The sequence below is a fragment of the Populus alba genome, chromosome 8, assembly GCF_005239225.2.
Source record: "Populus alba chromosome 8, ASM523922v2, whole genome shotgun sequence".
Lineage (NCBI taxonomy): Eukaryota > Viridiplantae > Streptophyta > Magnoliopsida > Malpighiales > Salicaceae > Populus > Populus alba.
The window spans coordinates 1782455-1802297 of NC_133291.1; the positions used below are offsets into that span (position 1 = coordinate 1782455).

Here is a 19843-nt window from a genome sequence, read left to right on the forward strand (position 1 = left end):
GCACTCGCCCACCCTCAGACTCATCTTTTCTTGCCCCTTCTGCTTAAAACCATACAATTCATATACTACGAGTTAATTTAAACCAATTATATTTATTAAAATTATGCTATCTTATTTTTTTAAAAAAAATAGCAGGTGAATTCTTATTCCTCAGTACACATGACAATATTTCCTTTTCGTTTTATTTAGTATTTTAACTCAACTATTTGGTGATTTTTGGCTGTCATTTAATGGAGATTCTATACTAATTCTAGATTTACAACTCAAAAAAAGTAGTTCATGAAATCTTTATAAATTAATTTAAATTTTTCTATTTTAATAAAAAAATATTATATGAATCCAGTTTATTGAATTTAATTAATAGATTTGCCACATTGATAATTGGTTATTAAATGATAAATATGAAAAAACAATATCATGTTGTGCTTGGCTTAGATATAGAATTTCAACCTCTCTCCATATCTTATTTTCTCATTTTATCAAAAAAATTTTAAATAACACACGTTATTTTTTTAAAATATAGCATAGCCAGAATAATAATTAAGAAAGTAGAGGTTATATCTAGTGTTTTTTAAACTAGTCTTGTGGTTGACTGATCTAAGATTTGGATTGCAAGTTTTGACCGGATCACCTAGATTAACCCTAATTTTTGTATATGTAAATCAAAATGATATTATTTTGATAAAAAATAAAAAAATTGTTAACAGATTATAACTGGATTTTTTATCGGTTCTTGCCAGGTTTTGAACTACTCTTATTTTTTTTATAAACCTAGCCTGGTTTCAAGCCTGGGTAGCCGAGTCCTAAGTTGACCCGCTGGCTCTAGCCGGGTTTTAAAACTATAATTACACCTATTAAAATATAAAAAAATTGTTTTATTTGGCTTTTATTCTCCATATTTATCCTTTTTTAATGAGTTATTATATATATATATATATATATATATATATATATATATATATATATATATATTAAATAGTTATAAGAAAACAACCGATGTCCTTTTATCATTAATTTTTTATATATAATTATTAATCAATCTATTGAGTTAATGAATTCTATTGAAATATAATGTTACTATAACTAACCTAACCTAGTAAGAATCCTAATGGAATTTTTATTTGACTACAACTACTCATCTTTATTGATAGTCACTACAATTGTTAATATTAGCCTATTAAATTAAAAAAACTTACATTGATCACAACTAATGATTTTTTATTGATAGTTATTATTTAACCTCATAAGCTAATTAATCCCCACAAATAATTAATCTTATTAATAATTATCATAATTATTAGGAATAAAATGTCATGAATTAGTTGTTTTGATTTGCAGGATAAGAATTATTTTAAATTTTAAATTAAACTAAAAAATAAAAAAAATTCTATAGGTTATGTTTTTCAAAACCTTTTTTCAAGAAAGTGTTATTTTGAAAAAAAAATTTCTTTTACCATTGCATATTTTCTTATAATTAATTATCATGATCTCATCCAATAAACAAGCAAGTATATATATTTTTTTTAATAACAAGCTTAAGATTTTAATAATAAAGACATAATATAATTAAACACGGAAATACACTGACTTGTTAATTCAAGATTTAAAATAAAATTAATTATTTAACAGGTGATCCAAGTAGTAAGAACGGGGATCAAGATATATTTTTTTTTATTGAATTAGTTGAAGAACGAGCAAACTGGCCCGAACAATTTAATTAATAAAAAGAAAGATTAAAAATGAAATTAAAAAAGATATGTTTTTCTTTTTATTTATTTGTCATTAAGCAATGGGCAGAGTTGATTAACGAGGAGACAAAATAATTAATGTCCTAAATCCATAACGCATAATATCTATATGTAAGTTGAAGGGGCGGCCTGCAAAGGCGCGTGCAGCTATCAAAATCAGAGAAGGTCAAATTCAAACAAAGAAGACGTTTGTCTCAAAGATTAAGCTCTTTGCATATTCATTCTTACTTTATAATACATCATCATCAACCAACAGAAATCAGCCAACCCCACCATTTATGTCCCCTTCTAGCTCAGGAAATTTCCCATTTCGTTTTATGGTCTCTTGCTCTTCAATCTGTATCCTCTTAATAGCTCTAAACTCACGCACAGAACATCTCTGCCTGGTTTAGGTTTGGTTCTTGATACTTATGAGTGTAAAGAATTTGAGAAAGAATGGCGGGTTCTTTTTCTAAAGGAGGGAATAATAGTTATGATTATTCGTTCAAGATTCTGTTGATAGGAGATTCTGGTGTTGGGAAGAGCAGTCTTCTTTTAAGTTTCATCTCCAGCTCTGTTCGTGACCTTTCTCCTACTATCGGTACTTTCTTTTGTTTCTTTCTAGTTATCTTTCTTTCAGTGGCAAGTTTTTACTGGATATGCAGCATAGGCAATGAATTTTGACAATTTGGTTTATTTTTGTTTGGTGAGACTTTTTTGTTTTAGTTTTTGTAAATTTTCTGACTGGAACTGGGAGAGACGAGCCACCCATGCCTGTGCCTAGAATTGGATCAATAATCTTCGTTTTAATTCTTAGACCTTTTAGGATTGAAGTAGCAATATACCTTTCAGGATTCTTGCTCACATGTTGCCTACAAGTGGCTTCTGGGTTGCCCTTGTAACCTCTTTCGGATAGCAGATGAGGTGATTGCAATTTTCAAAGGCATGGATAGATAACAGACAACACAGTGGCCGTTTCCCCCCATGTTTGATTAATTTCTTCATGTGATAACTTCATTTTTGTGAAGAAATTGGATGATGCCATGAACTCTAATTAGGTCCATTGAGTGCACTAAAATCACTAGCCTTGCTTGTTTCACATTATTCTTCAATTTTGAATTGCTCTAAAAGCTATGGTGTTTTAAAGGAAACGTTTAAAATATGTGCAGGTGTGGATTTTAAGGTCAAGATGCTCACTGTTGGTGAGAAAAGATTGAAGTTAACAATCTGGGACACAGGTAATAATTAAATGGAACCATTTTATTACATGTTACTTCTCTGTTCGTTGTTAATCCACACTCCTTCGAGACCTAAAGAGAAGTTCAATACTCCTATGAAATCAAGGTTGCCAACTATTTATTGGAATTCAACACCATCCCCTTTGATAAACGTATCAAATTGGAGTTGACAGGGCATTTCTTTCCTCTGGAGACATTATTGCATAATTGGTGTGTAAATGATGTGTTCTGTTTTATTGCAGCTGGGCAGGAGCGGTTTGGAACATTAATAAGCTCTTATTATAGGGGTGCACATGGAATTATCCTAGGTATGTATTCCAACTATAATTATAGGACAATTGAAACAACCTAGATTGGTCAAAATGTTAGTTAACAACACATGCAGAGGTATGATTATTTTGCACTGGCCATTGCAGTGCTGAAAATGTACAAAATATGAATGCTATAGTGATTGTTGCTTAAATGCTCAAGGCGAAAGCCAATTATGCTGTAAAGCAGAATTGAAGATATTGATGGTCCTTGAATTTTGTGAGATGTGAGGTTGCACAGCTTACAGGGCTGCCTTTTCTTCCCTTCTGCTGATGCATAAGAACTGAGAAGAAAATAAGGCCTATACCTAACTGCAATATTAGTTAGCTTTTCCTTGCAATATACACGATCCATAAAATCCTTGATTGCTTTGTGCTTTGATTTTGTTTTAGTTTATGATGTGACGCGGCGAGAAACTTTTGAGAACTTGTCTGATATATGGGCAAAGGAAGTGGAGCTCTACTCCACCAATCATGACTGCATCAAAATTCTTGTTGGGAATAAAGTTGATAGGGTAAGTTGAGTGGCCGATGCTTCGGACAAGTGTATAGCTGCACATAAAATATTGGACTCCATCGATTATATTGCATTCCATGTTGGAGAGGTCATGGGTTCTCAAATTTTTGAAACTTAGTTAGAGAGACACTTCTTGGATTTGTTTCTCTTATTATATGATATCTTTAATTTCTGTGTATCTAAAGGGTAGATTGTTTCAATGATGCAATGTTTTCAGGATAGTGAAAGAGCTGTAAGTAGAGAAGAGGGCATGGCTCTTGCTCAACAGCACAAGTGTTCATTTTTTGAATGTAGTGCCAAAACCAGTGAAAATGTTTTGCAATGTTTTAAGGAACTCACATTAAAGGTACATTCTTGACGAAGGAAACACCCTTTACTTTTAGTATTTTTCTGAACTCTGAATCTGCATTATGCTCTGTTAGTTTGTAATGGCAGTTTAAGCTTATGAAAGAATGCTGAAGGAGTAAAACTCCACCTCAATCCCTCTTGCAAGCATACTCTTAAAGGACTTGCATGGGCTAAGAACCTTGTAAGGTGTCCTGAAGTATGCTTGGCAATGTTACGAACTTCATTGCTAGTTGGAAACCGTAGTTGAAAAGTTCACTTAACAAATGTAGAATGCTTGCTTTACGGTCATCAGCTTGTTTAACATCTCGTTCAAATTCTGATCAATTCTTGTGCTTTGCAGATACTTGAGGTACCTAGTTTATTGGAAAATGGCTCAGTAGTGGTGAAGCAACAGATTATGAAAGACAAACAAGTATATCAAGCACCTCGTGGTGGTGGCAGTTGTTGCTCCTAACTGAAGTACCCGTAATCATGGGATCCAGTAAAGCTCAGGTAGTGGCAAATCAGTGAAGATAAGTCGGTGCTAATGGCAATTTGGGTGGCCTGATCTCATTGCTCTGCAGACAATTTTAAGCTCTTCTGGTGGTCATCTTTACTGCTTCCATTGTAGTTCGTGAAGTTTTGGGAAGTCTTTTTCTTACTTGATATTAATACTTTGTCCAAATAGGAGATGTATCGAGGGAAGCAAAGTAGATGTGTACAGTGCCACTGAACTTATAGCTCAACTGGCTTTCGCATCTCGAGTCTTGGGTTGAAGACTCTTCTTTGTAAAAAAACTTTTTTTTAAAAAATATAAATACAGAGAGTTGAGCGCAGAAAATAAGACCTTGGTATTAACTGATGATAAAAATACTGGGCTTTTGGATCAGAGGAAGAGAGAAGTCATATGATTTTCAAGTAGTTTAATCTTTAATTACAAGGACTTATGGGACGGGACTGTAAAGGGTAATAAGATCTCTCTTGTAGAACAGGAGGGATTTTTCTTTCCATCTAATGAAAAAACAAACACTGAGCATATATAAATATTAATTTTAGATATAAATAGTAAAAATATCAATTTAACAACAAATTATTCAAAAAAATACAAGATAAAAAAAAAATAAAAACAATACATTTACATAGGAAGCAACGTATACGTTTCCATCCCCATTTACTTGCCAAGAGAAAAGTGCTCTCATATCTACTCCTATCGGGTTAGATTTCATAGTGAATTCGTCAGGGACCGGTAGCCTTAGTACTTGCTAGATAGTTTAGCAAGTAGAATGTTTCCTCTCCTCGAGATGGAAAATTAGATTTGTCAATTAGATGAAATTACACGAGCTTCTGATCTTCAATCCGGATCATATTGTCTTAAAAAAATGCAGCCAACCATGTCAAATTCACTACTTCAAACTTTTTTTTTTTCAGAAATCGTCTTGACTCGAGTATGAAAGGCTTGCTGTAAAGATGATAATTGGATAGGCCTACACTGCTCAGAACTGCATGATGCTCGATTCACCCTAATCCTCAAATTTGTTTTTTACTACTTTTCAATAACCAAAGCAACAAATTGTGGTATAAAGAATGGACGGGCCGTCCTCCGATGAGAGTGTAACGTGTCAAGAGGCAGGAATCAACAGCTAACATATACTTCTGCCTGACTCAGTTTGACCTCCTGTGTTGGGCAAAACAAGGCTAAGGAATCAACACTATTCCAACATTTTCACATCAACCAGCTTTGCATGCCGGCTGCCCTGCTTCCTGTACAAGACTAGCCAAGAGTAATCCATTCCCCAGGCGTTCATACCAAACTGACAGTTATAAATTTTCCTTCCCTTCTGTTTGTTTTTCCTGACCCTTTCTTAGGCAGCTCTATTTTCTCCTTTTCTTACAAGAAACAAGACCACCAACCTTAGTTGCATAGATATAAAAGCTGTTAGGTGCAAAACCAAATCTACTTTAAAAGATAGAATTCAATTGCATGCACTTTGTGCTTTGCAATGGCTTCTCTGGGCTACCCAAGGGGACTGAAAGTGTGTGCAGCACTGCTAGCAGTGTTCCTTGCGAGAGCTAGTGGGATTGATATCTTTCTTGAATGGAATGTTGCACTTGACTATACCATCATACCTGTTACAGTTGAACAACCAGTATGAGCTTCTTACCAATCATTTTCTGTTGCTTTCTTTGCATTTAACCCTGCCAATCTGTGGTTTTGGTTTTTATAGTGGAAAAATTGTTCATTTTTTCAGGTTATCACCATCAATGGTATGTTCCCTGGACCTCTGATCAATGCTACAACAAACGATTTCGTCCATGTCAATGTTTTCAACAATATGGATGAGCCTTTGCTCTTGACATGGTAATGTACCAGCAAAGAATATCTTGCTTTAAGAATGAAGGTTTTCATCATAATGCACCAGAGCAAATTTTCTTGTCTTAACATCTCATGTATCCATACAATTTCTGGAATAAAAATATGCTTTAATTAGGGTAATGCTCCTGTAGGAATGGTATACAACAGAGGCTAAATTCATGGCAGGATGGAGTTTCTGGGACAAACTGTCCTATTCAACCTGGTAAAAACTGGACTTCCGTGTTTCAGACCAAGGACCAAATTGGCAGTTATTTCTACTTTCCTTCTATCAACTTCCAGAAAGCTGCTGGAGGATTTGGGCCAATTAGAGTCAACAATCGCAATGTTATCGCTGTCCCCTTCCCAAAACCAGAAGCTGAGTTTGATCTTCTGATAGGTGATTGGTTTTATGACAGTTACAATGTGAGTGACCGAAATTTGTTCATGAGAACACATGACACTTCTTGTCGAATCTGTTTAATGACAACCCATATTTATTCGTGTGAAACTTTCACAGAAAACCAGATCAAGATGGCCTCCATGGCAGATATTATCACCCCGGATGTTATTCTAATGAATGGAAAAGGCCCTTATGGCCATTCATTGTCAAAAGCGTATGAATCCTTCACTGTCACACAAGGTAAAATAACCTCTTCCCACCCCAAAAATCAAAAAAAGATAAACCTAATTTGGGATTAGGTCCATTAGGCTTATAGTGCTATGTGATTAATGTGCACTGGCTTTCGCTTGCAATTGTTATGCAGGAAAGACTTACAGATTCAGGATATCAAATGTTGGGAGTGCATTCAGTTTCAACTTCAGGGTTCAAAATCATAAGATGGTTTTTGGTAGAAACAGAAGGGTCTTACACCAATCAGATAACACCGGATTCTCTTGACGTGCATGTTGGTCAATCCTACTCAGTTCTCGTCACAGCTGATCAGAATGAAGCTGATTACTATATTGTGGCAAGCCCTTTGTTGCTCAACACTAGCAGTCCTGGGGGTTTCGATGGTGTAGGGGTGCTGCACTATTCGAACTCCCTTACACCAGTTAATGGTCCTCTCCCAGGAGGTCCTGATCCATTTGATCTGGATTCTTCGGTCAATCAAGCAAGATCTATCAGGTAAATTTGGAAAAGGTTGCAATTCATTAAAGATTTATATACAAATATAGTGTAATTTCAACTAGTAATGCCATTGTGTTTTTTGAAGTAAAAGATTTATAATTTTCCATAAGGTCTATGAAACAATTGGTGTATTTGTTCATGAATGATTGTTCAGTCTTTAGGCCTGAACCTTTTCCAATTCTAAGGTATTCATTCATGCTTGTCCTATACTTTTCATCGCTTGTTGCTTTCTTCATACTAGGTGGAACCTGACAGCAGGAGCTGCAAGGCCTAACCGACAAGGAGCTTTTAATGTAACAAATGTTACCTTGTCTCAAAACTTCATCCTAGATGGATCAACGGCAGAAATTGAAGGCGCACAACGCTATGCTGCCAACAATGTGTCATACTACACCTTAAACACCCCATTGAAACTGGCTGACCACTTCGTCAACGGGTCTGGGTTCTACCAACTAGATCGGTTTCCAGTTAATTCTGTCAATGCTAAAGCTGCTTATGGAGTTTCTGTTGTTACTGGAATTCACAAAGGGTGGATGGAACTTGTCTTTGTAAATAGCTTGAATACCATGGATGTTTGGCATTTAGACGGTTTCGGGTTCTACGCTGTTGGGTAAAAAACCTAAACCATCACCACTTCTATAATTCCTTTCCGAAGCTGAGACATTGACTCATAATTTATGTGAAATTGTTTTCCAGATTTGGCAATGGATTGTGGGGACCTGCTGAAGCTCGCAAAGATTACAATATTTACGATCCAGTTGTCCGGTCCACCGTGCAAGTGTACCCCAACGGATGGACTGCAGTTTATGCATTCCTAGACAATCCGGGAATGTGGAACCTCCGGTCACAAAGCTTGAAAAATTGGTACTTAAGCCAGGAACTGTATATTCGAGTCCTTGACGATGATCCTAATCCTGCCAAGGAGCGTCCACCACCTAATAACCTACTTCTATGTGGTTAGTGCGATTTTCATGAACTTGTAGCATCATTTCCTTTTATCTAATTTGGTCATCTTTGTTGGTAATTTTGGTTGCCTGTAATAGGTATTTTTGCTGGTGAATCTGAGGCTCCGGCCAGCGAACCAGGCCCTGCTCCTTCTCCAGGATGGTGAATTGATGACAGCTGATTGACTTGATCAAGTCATAATTCATAAACAAGATATTGAAGGGTTTTCTGGCTTATATACAATCTTTCTAAACTGTTATCCTACACTTAATTTATTTACATTTCATCAAATAATTATCCAAGTGGTACTAATTTGTAATAATGAAGGAAAATATTTATTTGCTAGTGGATTATATAATAATTAATACAGGCTTTAGGATGCCTTGTTGCAACATCAATATCAATTTTTTGTATTGCAAGAACAAAAATTATATATTTCATTTGAGACACTTTTACTGTAATTGAACTTTAGTCATATGGTAATTGTAGATATTGAATTTGATTCATGAGTACTACTAGTTTTACATATATCATCGTCGGCGAAGCCTCATCGTCGGGAAAAATCACTTGCTTTGAATGACTGGATCTCACTAAAAGAATCAAATATACAAACTGAAAGGACATGGGAGGACAACCTATAATTTTAACACAGCACAAGCCTTGCCACCCACCAGTTTTGGGAGCAATCAATAGCTTTTTGAGCAACGAAATCAAAGACCTTGCTATATATCTGGATATATACTGGCCCGTCAATCGTTGGGCTCATCTTTTTTTTTTTTTGGTTGTCTGTTATTATTAACATATAGATGAAGAGTTACTCATCTTTATAGCTATTATCAAGATGTAATTTTCATTTATTTTTTTATTTTTATTAATATAATTAATATTAATATCGGTTGGGTTGAGTTGGCTCATCATAAATTATCCAAATCCATTTTTCCCTTAATATAGAATGTCATCATCACAATAACAAAACAAAGAAACGAGGCACGGAAAATTAAAAAAAAAAAAACATAATTATTAAACCTAATTAGGATTGAACTCAAAATAAAATTTGAGTTATGAGTAGGGTAAGTTAATTCATGTTAATAATTTAAAAATGAAAAAATAAAAACAACACCATTTTAAAAACTTGAATTTTGATTAAGTAATACATGGAAGATATTTTTTCACAGCCGACTTAGATTTGTTTTTTGAGAAGTAGAATATTGCATTAGAAGACGCCAAGATCTGACAGGAAAGACATAGAAAAGTCTGCTTACAGCTCGAGTTTAGCAGATCTATCAAATGAAATGATCAACAAAACCAAAAAACCAAAATAATAAAATAACAGCCCAAAAGATCATCAATTCAATTCCATGATCTTGTCTAAGTATGTGTTTTTTTTTTTATTTCAATTGCTATGAAACAAACTCTTCGCACGTCATCTAAAGAAAATACTCGTCATCTTGTTATTATGCCAATCAAAAACTAGGTTAAACATGCCGACCATTAGACATGTTGTTTTTATGCCAAACACCATTAAAAAAAACTGTTCCTAGGAAAAAATGATATTGTCCAAGCCAATATATCCGGCTTGTTTGAAAGTGTGTGGTATATAAATATTATTATTTTTTAAAATAATTTTTGTTTGAATTTATTAAAATAATATTTTTTAAAACTTTTAATATTAATATATCATAACGATAAAAAAAACTTTGAAAAATATTAATTTAAAACTTTTTTAAAAAGCATAGTTTGATCACGGTGAGGAAAAAAAATCTCATTTCATGAGCATCCAAATTTGGGTGGAAAGAGAGTTTTTTAAAAATCATTATAACAAGAAAATTAAAAAGTAGATACATATATACAATATAGAGTTCCTCTAAGACTCGTGTTGGTTCTGTTTATATATGTGTGTTTAGGAGACTCCTACTTATAATATTTAAAGCTTTTTAGAGATTAAAAAAAAAAAAAAAAAAAAAACCACCCGTCTGTTTATGTTTGGAAGGACCAATCAAGGCGGCAAGATGAGTTGGCAAATCTGGATTACTAGGTGATTTCTCACACACAAGACATTGGTATTTGCTTCGATAACTTAACAAGAAGCATTGTGCTGAACATATCAAGGCCTGCGTGTTTCTACTCCGAAATTTGGCTCCATTAATGCATATAAAACACGTTGACCTTCGCAATTCAACCAAGTTATTTCTCTTCGTGTTCTTGCTCCAGTTTTATCCTCCCTTCTTTTCCCTTTTGTTTTGCTTCATCTATTTGATCTTGATTACTGTAATTAATTAATGCCTCTAGTTTGATTAGGGTGACGAGCCTCCAAGAGGGGAAAAAACATATATATGGCCATCTTCAGCAATCAAATTCTACAACTGTACTTTTTTGTGGCCATCCTCATACTCTTCGTCGGGATAGCCAACAGTGAGGAAATCTTTCAAGAATGGCACGTAACAATTGACAGAACTATCAGCCCAGTATCCATAGAACAACCGGTACTGATGTATCATAACTACAAATCATCTTTGCTTTAACTCGTATACATCTTGGTTTCTTAATTTGCATGGATTTATCTGTGTGTGTGTTTTTTTAACAGGTTATCCTCATCAATGGGAAGTTCCCTGGACCCCTTATCAAAGCCACAACCAATAATATGATCCATATTAATGTGTTTAACGATATGGTCCCATTAGAGTTAACAATCGTAATGTTATCAGTGTACCATTCCCTAGACCTGAAAATGAATTTGACCTTCTCCTTGGAGACTGGTATCCAGAGAATTACAAGGTGATTTATTAACATTAATATTGATATTATTCAAGAGATTTATCTGTAATCATTAAGTATTTAAGAATGAATTACACGTTATGGTTTTAACTTGATGAGTAACTAATAATCTGGTGTAATATGATGCAGAATCTTGCATACATGCTGATAGACAACTTCACGATCCCTCTTTGGATTTTAATGAATGGAAAAGACCCATATTTGAATACTTCTACGAAAGTTTATGAATCCTTCACGGTTGCTCAAGGTAATGAGGTCCCATTGCTTGCTATAAAAATTAATTGGTGCACTCTGAAATTAAATAATTTCTTCTTCTTTTTTCTCGTATCTTCTGTGATATGCAGGGAAGACATACAGATTTAGGAAATCCAACGTGGGAAATCAATGGAGTTTCAATTTTAGGATTCAGAATCATCACATTGGTGGTAGAAACTGAAGGATCATACACTAATCATATAATGGTGGACTCGATGTTCATGTTGGCCAATCCTACTCAGTTCTTGTCACCGCCGACCAAAAGGCAGCTGATTATTACGTTGTGGCAACACCAAAAATGGTTAATACCACCAAATACGGCAATCTTGTGGGCGTAGGGGTGCTACATTATCTCAATTCTAGTACAATGGCTACTGGACCTCTTCCGAGAGGACCTGACCCGTATGATCTACAATACTCCATTAATCAAGCCAAGTCCATCAAGTAAATCTTCCTTTCTTTTTCTCATTAAATCAAGTAAATCTTCTTGATAGCTAGTAACAATCGTTTGATTACATTCGATATTTCCCTTCTCTGCTAGGAAACCCTCAGAATTTGCAAATCTTTTATCTGTGAATTCAGGTGGAATATGACTACTGGGGCTGCTAGGCCTAATCCACAAGGAACCTTCAACGTGACCAATGTGACACTGTCACAGACATTTATCCTCACAGGATCAAGAGCTCGGGATACTAATGGTTTTCCTTACTACACAGTCAACGATGTGTGGTACACATAAACAGATACCCCATTAAAGCTGGCTGATCTAATGACAAATGGGTCTGGAGTCTATGAACTTGATAAATTCTCTACTAACTCTGGCAATGGAAACCTAAGACGTGGAGTTTTTGTAGCAAGTGGAAACCATAAAGGGTGCTTAGAAATTGTACTCAAGAATGATTTAGATATGTTATAGATTCTTGGCATCTGGATGGGTACGGTTTCTATGTTGTTGGGTAAGTACACGAGAATGAACATCAACCTTCTTCTTTTTTTTTTCTTTTTTTTTCAATATGCATAATTAAATATAAAATTTTAATTTTTAACTTGTAGGTTAGGTGACGGAAACTGGATTCCTGAATCTCGTAATAATTACAATATTTTTTATTCAGGTATATATTAATAGACCTAATTAACTAAATAATTTTTTATATATATAAAAAAAACATAAATGAATGTTGAATTGATTTTAGTAAATACAATATATTCTTGGTTAGGTTTATCCTAAAAGGTGGACCGCAGTCTATGCATACCTTGACAATCCTGGGATGTGGAATTTGAGATCACAATGTTTGAAAAATTGGTATTTGGGCCAACAACTCTACCTGAGAGTTTATGATGCTGACCCCAACCCTGCCCAAGAGAAACCACCCCCAGATAACCTTCTTCTATGTGGTAAATGCTTTGTCCTAAATATTTATTTATTTTCTTGTTTTTGTGGTTTTCTCTATTCAAAATTAACAATGTTTTATTTATTTATTACTTGTTCACAGTAGCCTTCGGTCACTTAGCTCCTCCCCCTCCTCCTTCCTCCACCTCCGTCACCTCCTGCTCCTGCTAACCCTTCTCCTTCTCAGGCATCATCGACACAAATAAGTTAATAACATGGTAAACAAAAAGGTTTTAATAAAAATAATAATACTTCATGTCTTTTTTTAAAGCGATTTAATACCTTGTTAAAAATATATCAGTAACGAGAAGATTTTGATATTATTATTATTATTATTATTAAATTGGATAGATAATATAGCTCATAATGTATTATTAAAAGTGTTTTATAATTAAAAATATATCATAATGAAGTTTTTTTTTACAACAGCATTAAAAAACCATTAAAAATACTTGAAAAAAAATATTTTTTTAAATAAAAAACAATTACAACAATTTAAAATTAGATTCCTTTGACATTCCATTAAGAAATTGTGCTGCTTTCAAGCAGGAGGATTCAATTGAAGAATGCCTAATACTTTAGGAATTGAATCTCCAATTATAATTTGAAGAAAACATTGAGAATTCATGTAATAGCTCGGTTCAACTTGTCATATATTGTTCGTTTTGAGTTTTATTATCTTCACAATTTTATTCCTAGTAATGTGAGCCTATTTATAAGCTCGACGCTCCAAAATATATATTACAGATCAGCGACTAACACTACTCATAAAATTTTTGTTTTGAAGACTCGCTTTTGATGTAGGGTATCACAATTCATAGATCATAAATAGTTGGGGACTAATTAGTTGATAATTTTACAAGGGATGCCTCTTTGTAATTTGACCAATTAAGAAGTCTCTTTTCTCACTGTTGCCTACGCTTTGTAGGTATTACATCACTGTGATCTGCATGGTTTCAATGCTCTTCCTCGGCCAGCAATAGCTCATCACAGCCTGATGTCGAAGGTGACAATAAAATGAAACTCCAGATGTGGCTCTGTAATCCGACACTTCATTGGTTTTGCGCAACGCATCCTTGGAAAGCCTTGCAATTTTTTTTTCTTTTTTGGTGGTTTATGTCAATGCTAATTAAAAAAACATTAAAAGACATTCCTTGAGAATTCTTCCACTTAAATTGAGGAAGTGCTAGGTCCTTCATTCGACTCCCGAATTTGATTTCTTCTTCTTCTTCTTCTTCTTCTTCTTTTATTAACAAAGCAAGGCCAAGTTCTTGAAGTTGAAGCGAAAGAAAGTGAGGCCAACAGGCACAGAAATTGAGAGGAATGATGCAAGGATCGATAAGGTTCTATATTTAAGATTCACAAAATCCGGAAGAAAAAGAATTTTGTAAAATAATATTTATATTTACCATGCGAGATGCAGGAAGTACTAACATGGGAAGAAGCATGCACAATTGCCTTTTTATTCAAGTTCACTGTTTCCTCTTTGAAAATGCAAGGAAGGAACTAAAGAAGAAACGGCGGTTTCCATCGTTTTGATTTCTTAATTTTGTTTCTAAGAATGTCTTTTATATGGTGATCTAAATTACCATATTTGACTCAATTCTTTTACATCATTTTTGAAAGCATAGAAACTTTTAATAAAATTTTATATTTTCAAATATTATATTTAAAACCATCTCAAATATTAAAAATTAAATCTCAATTGAAATTTAATCTCTAAAAATATTATAAAAATATATTATTAGTCAACCTTTCTGATTTACTATTCTAAAAATAATAATTTAATATTAAAACTAATTTTTTAAAAATACTAATCTAGTTTTAAAAAGATCTTTGAAAACATAAGATTGAAAATAACAAAAATTAACTTTAAAAAATTTTATTTATTTAAATATATTTATCAATTGAACTTAAATTAAATATTATAATTAAATTCGATTGCAGCAGCAGAACCAAACAAAATGTTAGCTATCCTCAAAGTTGCATGATGTGTAATTATTGGTCTCAAATTCAAAAAGCATATAATAAGTATTACATAAATCAGTGCCATAGCATCAACTGGCCTATTAGCTCAGTTGGTTAGAGCGTCGTGCTAATAACGCGAAGGTCGCAGGTTCGAAACCTGCATGGGCCATTCTATTTTTGTTTTGGCGTTGCTTTCCTTTTTCTTTGTGCTGCCGTTAGTTTTCACGCCCTGATTTCAACTGCATGGGCCATTCTTTTTTCTATTTTTATGGAGACTTTTTGGGTCTAATAAAGTAATAACCATAAGTATTGACTTTATGATATAATATTTTTTGGGCAAGTTGTGTGCATTAAATGGATTAAAAGAAAAAAACTAATGAGAAATTTCTTTCTCCAACCCCTTAATATTGTAAATTGGGATAATAATATAATTAATAATAATATTCATTTGATGTGCAGACCAGTAGCTTAAATGTACTTCAGTATTAAAATAATATTCAGCTAATGCATGTTTTATTTTACAAGTAAACTACAACTTGTCAAATACCAAACATTATTTTAATCACTACCATTATTTTCAATTCATAGCTTCTCAATCAAAGGTATGATGAAGTATATATATTATCTTTTTAATTACTACCATTATTTTAATATATGATGAAGTATTTATATTATCTTTTAACTTTTTATATGTATGTACAAAGATCATAATTTCCAAACTCATTTTTCATTATATATTAAAAAATAATTTATTTTCTCGAAATATTTTTCATGGCACTACTAAATATTATAAAAACAATTAATTTTTTAGAAATTTATTTTTAATGGAACCCCTTCTAACAAATAAACAAGGCCCTAAAGAAATCATTTATTTTGAATTGATATACTTTATTTCAACCATAAAAAGTATTTTTGAACGAATACGTATGTTAATATTTGAGATTAGTGTTTTTAGACATTCTTAATATTTTATTTTCATACATTATCGATTTGCCGTATTTAAAAATAAATAAATTCTTGAATGATGATATACTAACATTCAAACTCAAAAAATGGAAGAGGGTTTTAGCCACTTAATTTGACCATCGATCCTATACATCTACCCTTTGAAGTCAGTACTTTTAATTTATCTATGTTTGATGATAGCATAGAAAAGCATTGACTTAATTGCATGCCCTCCCTCTTAAACCAAGAAAAGAGGCCACGAGCATCACTGGTGCGCAAGCAATCTGGCTCACTCACCTCTAACCTCACAACTTGTGTCTATTTATGTACGTATACCTCAAAGAATTGACCTAACTCCTAAATTAGCTCTAATTCACTATACACAACTAGACTCCCTCATTGGCGACCTCACAATCACACATCTCTCGCTCGCTCTCTCTGAGGTAGACCGACAGCTGCTCTGATCCTATCTGGACAGCCACTCTTACTTAAGAACAGCTAATTATTTAATGATGCTTAAAAAACGTCATACCTGGACAAGGTTTTGGTACAAGGCTCATTGTCTTCATTAATACCTTGATGGAAATCATCGCCAACTTTTTGTGCTTAACACATGCATGCTTATGACACAAGTTTTTTGTATGGGTCGATCGGCCTGCTTTTATTAATAGATGTGACAATTCGGTACTTAACAATTCAGATTGTTATATTCGCTAAAAACTTCTCTCATGACACCTCTGTCGATGGTTAAGTAAGGTGGTAGTGATTCATTGTCCAGGGGTTGGTAAATTACTGTTGCTTCTCGCTCAGGACTTTGATCCTAACTGCTGAGTTTATTGATCAGATCTGATGTAAATGCAGTGTTAATACATTAATTTGCATAAATGCAGCGAGAGAGCACATAGAGTGGAGAAGTAGAAGAGGAATCCAAAGGTTTAGAGCCCCATTTCAACATGTTAAATCCTAGGCCTTGAAGCAGTTGATAATTAATGGCATATACTGCTGAGGTAGATTGAGTAGGGTTGTAGCTAACAAGAAGGTGGACCAAGCCAAGAAAAGAACAAAGAGTAGATAAGTAGAGAGGGCATTTTTTAAAGGCAAATTGTTATTTTAAGAGAGAAAAAGGGCAAGAGGTTGATTATTTATATGGGAAATGCGGTTCCTTACTGGCTCTTCTTATGTTATCATGCTTCGTTTTTATTCTATTTTTTGTCACCAGAACTGGAGAAGGAAAGAGAAGCTAGCGCAGAGAGGCATTCTTGTAAATGAAACTAAGAAAATCAACCAAAGCAACAAACTTTTTGGCTTTGGTGAGGTGACCAACACAAGCTAAACACTCTCTCTCAAGTGTGCAACACATTCCTTCCCACTCAAAAAGAACAAAAAGTGGTGATAAAGAGAAAGAAAAAGATGCCTGTATATCATGCACTTCTCATGGATTAGAGTCTTTTTTTACAGCAGAAATTGCTAGCTCATACAAGCAATTCAAGTCCACTACATAGCAATATTAATTTGATCAGGCTAAATAATTGAAAGAATTAAAAGAATGTTATATTATGATCTTTTCAATACAAGGATAATTTTTTTTTTTAAAAAAAACATTATCTGGTTAATCAATAATAAATGGCCATGCCTGATCAAATAGAAGAAAACAAAATAAACTTCTCAACAACTTAAGAAGAAAAAAAGAAAAAGAAAAAGAAAAATACAACCTTCTTCAGTAATGACAATCCACCAGAGCCGGGCTGGTGAAGACAAGAGATGTGTTTTGTTGCTTCTGCTGCTGCTGTTTTTGTTGTTGCTTGGAAGCAAAGGCAAATTTATCATCTTCTGGGGCTGGAAGATTGAGATCCAAATCCAAAGAAAGTACGTTTCTTGCTCGCTTGGGTTCCTCAGATTCTATAGTCATTGGTGTTAATGACAAGGTTGTGGTACTAGACACAAGAGGACCCCGGTGCCGCCTCATATGACCACCCAAGGCCTGTCCTGATGTAAACACCGCACCGCAAACTGAGCACTCATGAATCTTGCCTTTATTGTGATTGCTGTACGTACCTCTATTAGTGTTGTTTTCACTCAATTGAAGAGAAAGAGATGAAACATTCTTGTAGTGTCCATCTTCTTCATCAGAAGATATCGAAAGATTTTGCTTCTTCTCATCATTGTGGATTGCCTTGGGCTTCTTATGACTAGCCCTATGTCCACCTAATGCTTGAAAAGATGGAAATGTTCGGCTACATGTTTTGCACTCATAAACATAGTAACCAACCCTGCCAGAACCTGTGGAATTAGCGGTTTCTAGGAATTTCCTACTATTGAATTTGGCGTTTTCAGCCCCTCCTCTTGAATCATGATCATGATCTTGATCTTGATGATGATGATCTTGTTGTTTTGGGAAATCTCTTGAATGGCCTGTGGCAAGTAGGATAAGACAATTGGCCATGTCTTCTTCTTCTTCAGTGCTATCTTGAAATTCATCGATGGAAGTTGTTGGTGACCAATTGGTACCTCCACCTCCGCTTGATGAATCAGTTGTTAAGCCAAAAGGGATTGGGGATTGAACCCTCAACCGCTTTGTTCTCTTCCCTTTCGCAACACGGGTCGTGACTTCCTCTGAGGCCTCCATTTTTCTCCACCGCCTGAGAGAAAGAAAGGGAGAATTGATGGGATGTTGTAGAAGGAAGCAAGGGGGTGATCAAGGGAGTGGGCTTTCTATATATGAAATAGTGAAGGGGAGAGGAGAGGGATATATAAAGAATGTCATGTAAGAGAAAAGTCTGTTTTAGGTGACAGTTTTTAGAGTCAAGATCAGGACACCCAATGGAACAGTCAAGTGTGAATTAGTATGTAGGAAAATATAACCTTTGTTGAGTTCGCAAGGTATATATATCAACTTAGTTATAAATAGGCCAAGAGTTTCAAGATTTAGACAAAAAAAATTAAAAAAAAAAAAAAAAAGAGTGGGAGAGAGAGCTATGAAACGGAGACTACAGCCAAAAACAAGCAGAAAACATGACATAATTAGAGACAAGAAGGGGAGGGAGTAAAACAGTTGGAAGGGAGGGAGAGGGTGTTTGTTAATGTCAAGCCCGTTTCACACTCTCTTTCTCACACTTTGCCAACTCACTTCAACATGTATATATATATAAAAAATAAAAAAAAGATAAACAATAAATAATTAACAACTAAAACCTTGATTAATTACCCATAATTGCTCGGCAGCACAATGTTATTAGCTAATATTGCTCTCATCCACCCTTTCTTTGGCCAGTAAATCGCACCTCCACTCATGTGTATACAGTGAGTTGTAATTAACACACTGCTCCTGGTTTATAGCATCACAATACTAATCTCTATCCGTGTGTACGTACGTACTAGGTGTTAATTTAATTACTAGTTTATTAGCTAATTTTATTTTATTTTATGGTTAATTAAGATATATATTCTCAGATTATTTTTCGAAAACCGAAGTTAAATTCAATCTCATTAAAAAAATTTCTTCTTCTAATGATCTTTTCTGAAGAATATTCGGTTATATATATATGCGTGTGTGTGTGTGTGTAAAATGCTTATTCATTAATGATGTTACATATATATATATATATAAACCCCATTTATAATTTATTACGGTAAAAATAGATATATTTCTATATTTTTATATGTGGTTAGTATACGTTTGTTTTGTCGAAGGAAAACACACTAAGCATATATTTAACTAGATAAAAGCTTAAGATAAAAAAAATTTTTTTATATGGTTTTAAATTTAAATTTTATAATTGTTAATATAATAATTACCAGAAATTTTTATGATCGTAAACTTTAAAATTCATAAAATTAATCCAAGCTTATGTAAGCATACATACCGCAAAAAACAGGCAATCACATATGGTGCGTAAAAATATGAATAAAGAGAGTGTGTGTTAGAGAAAGCGAAGCGAAGAAAGGCCGTTACTTTGCCTCGAAGAT

General features: G+C 33.9%; 2 protein-coding genes, 1 non-coding gene and 2 pseudogenes across 3 annotated transcripts; 4 read left to right on the plus strand and 1 right to left on the minus strand.

Annotated features, from left to right (window-relative positions):
- Nucleotides 1-1949: 1949 nt before the first annotated feature.
- Nucleotides 1950-4961, plus strand: LOC118060283 (ras-related protein RABC2a). The gene is made up of 6 exons (XM_035073488.2): nt 1950-2328; nt 2897-2965; nt 3208-3273; nt 3667-3788; nt 4008-4136; nt 4479-4961. The coding sequence occupies exons 1-6, from the start codon at nt 2184-2186 to the stop codon at nt 4590-4592; spliced, it is 645 nt and encodes a 214-aa protein (XP_034929379.1). The 5' UTR covers nt 1950-2183; the 3' UTR covers nt 4593-4961.
- A 1156-nt stretch (nt 4962-6117) lies between these two features.
- LOC118060323 (monocopper oxidase-like protein SKS2) lies at nt 6118-8560 on the plus strand (annotated as a pseudogene).
- Nucleotides 8561-10877: 2317 nt separating this feature from the next.
- LOC118060322 (monocopper oxidase-like protein SKU5) lies at nt 10878-13909 on the plus strand (annotated as a pseudogene).
- Nucleotides 13910-15027: 1118 nt separating this feature from the next.
- TRNAI-AAU (transfer RNA isoleucine (anticodon AAU)) lies at nt 15028-15101 on the plus strand. Its single transcript has one exon. It is a non-coding gene; the product is annotated as a tRNA-Ile (tRNA).
- Nucleotides 15102-17457: 2356 nt separating this feature from the next.
- LOC118060282 (zinc finger protein ZAT5) lies at nt 17458-18698 on the minus strand. The gene has a single exon (XM_035073487.2). The coding sequence runs from the start codon at nt 18501-18503 to the stop codon at nt 17595-17597; it is 909 nt and encodes a 302-aa protein (XP_034929378.1). The 5' UTR covers nt 18504-18698; the 3' UTR covers nt 17458-17594.
- Between the last annotated feature and the right edge of the window lie 1145 nt (nt 18699-19843).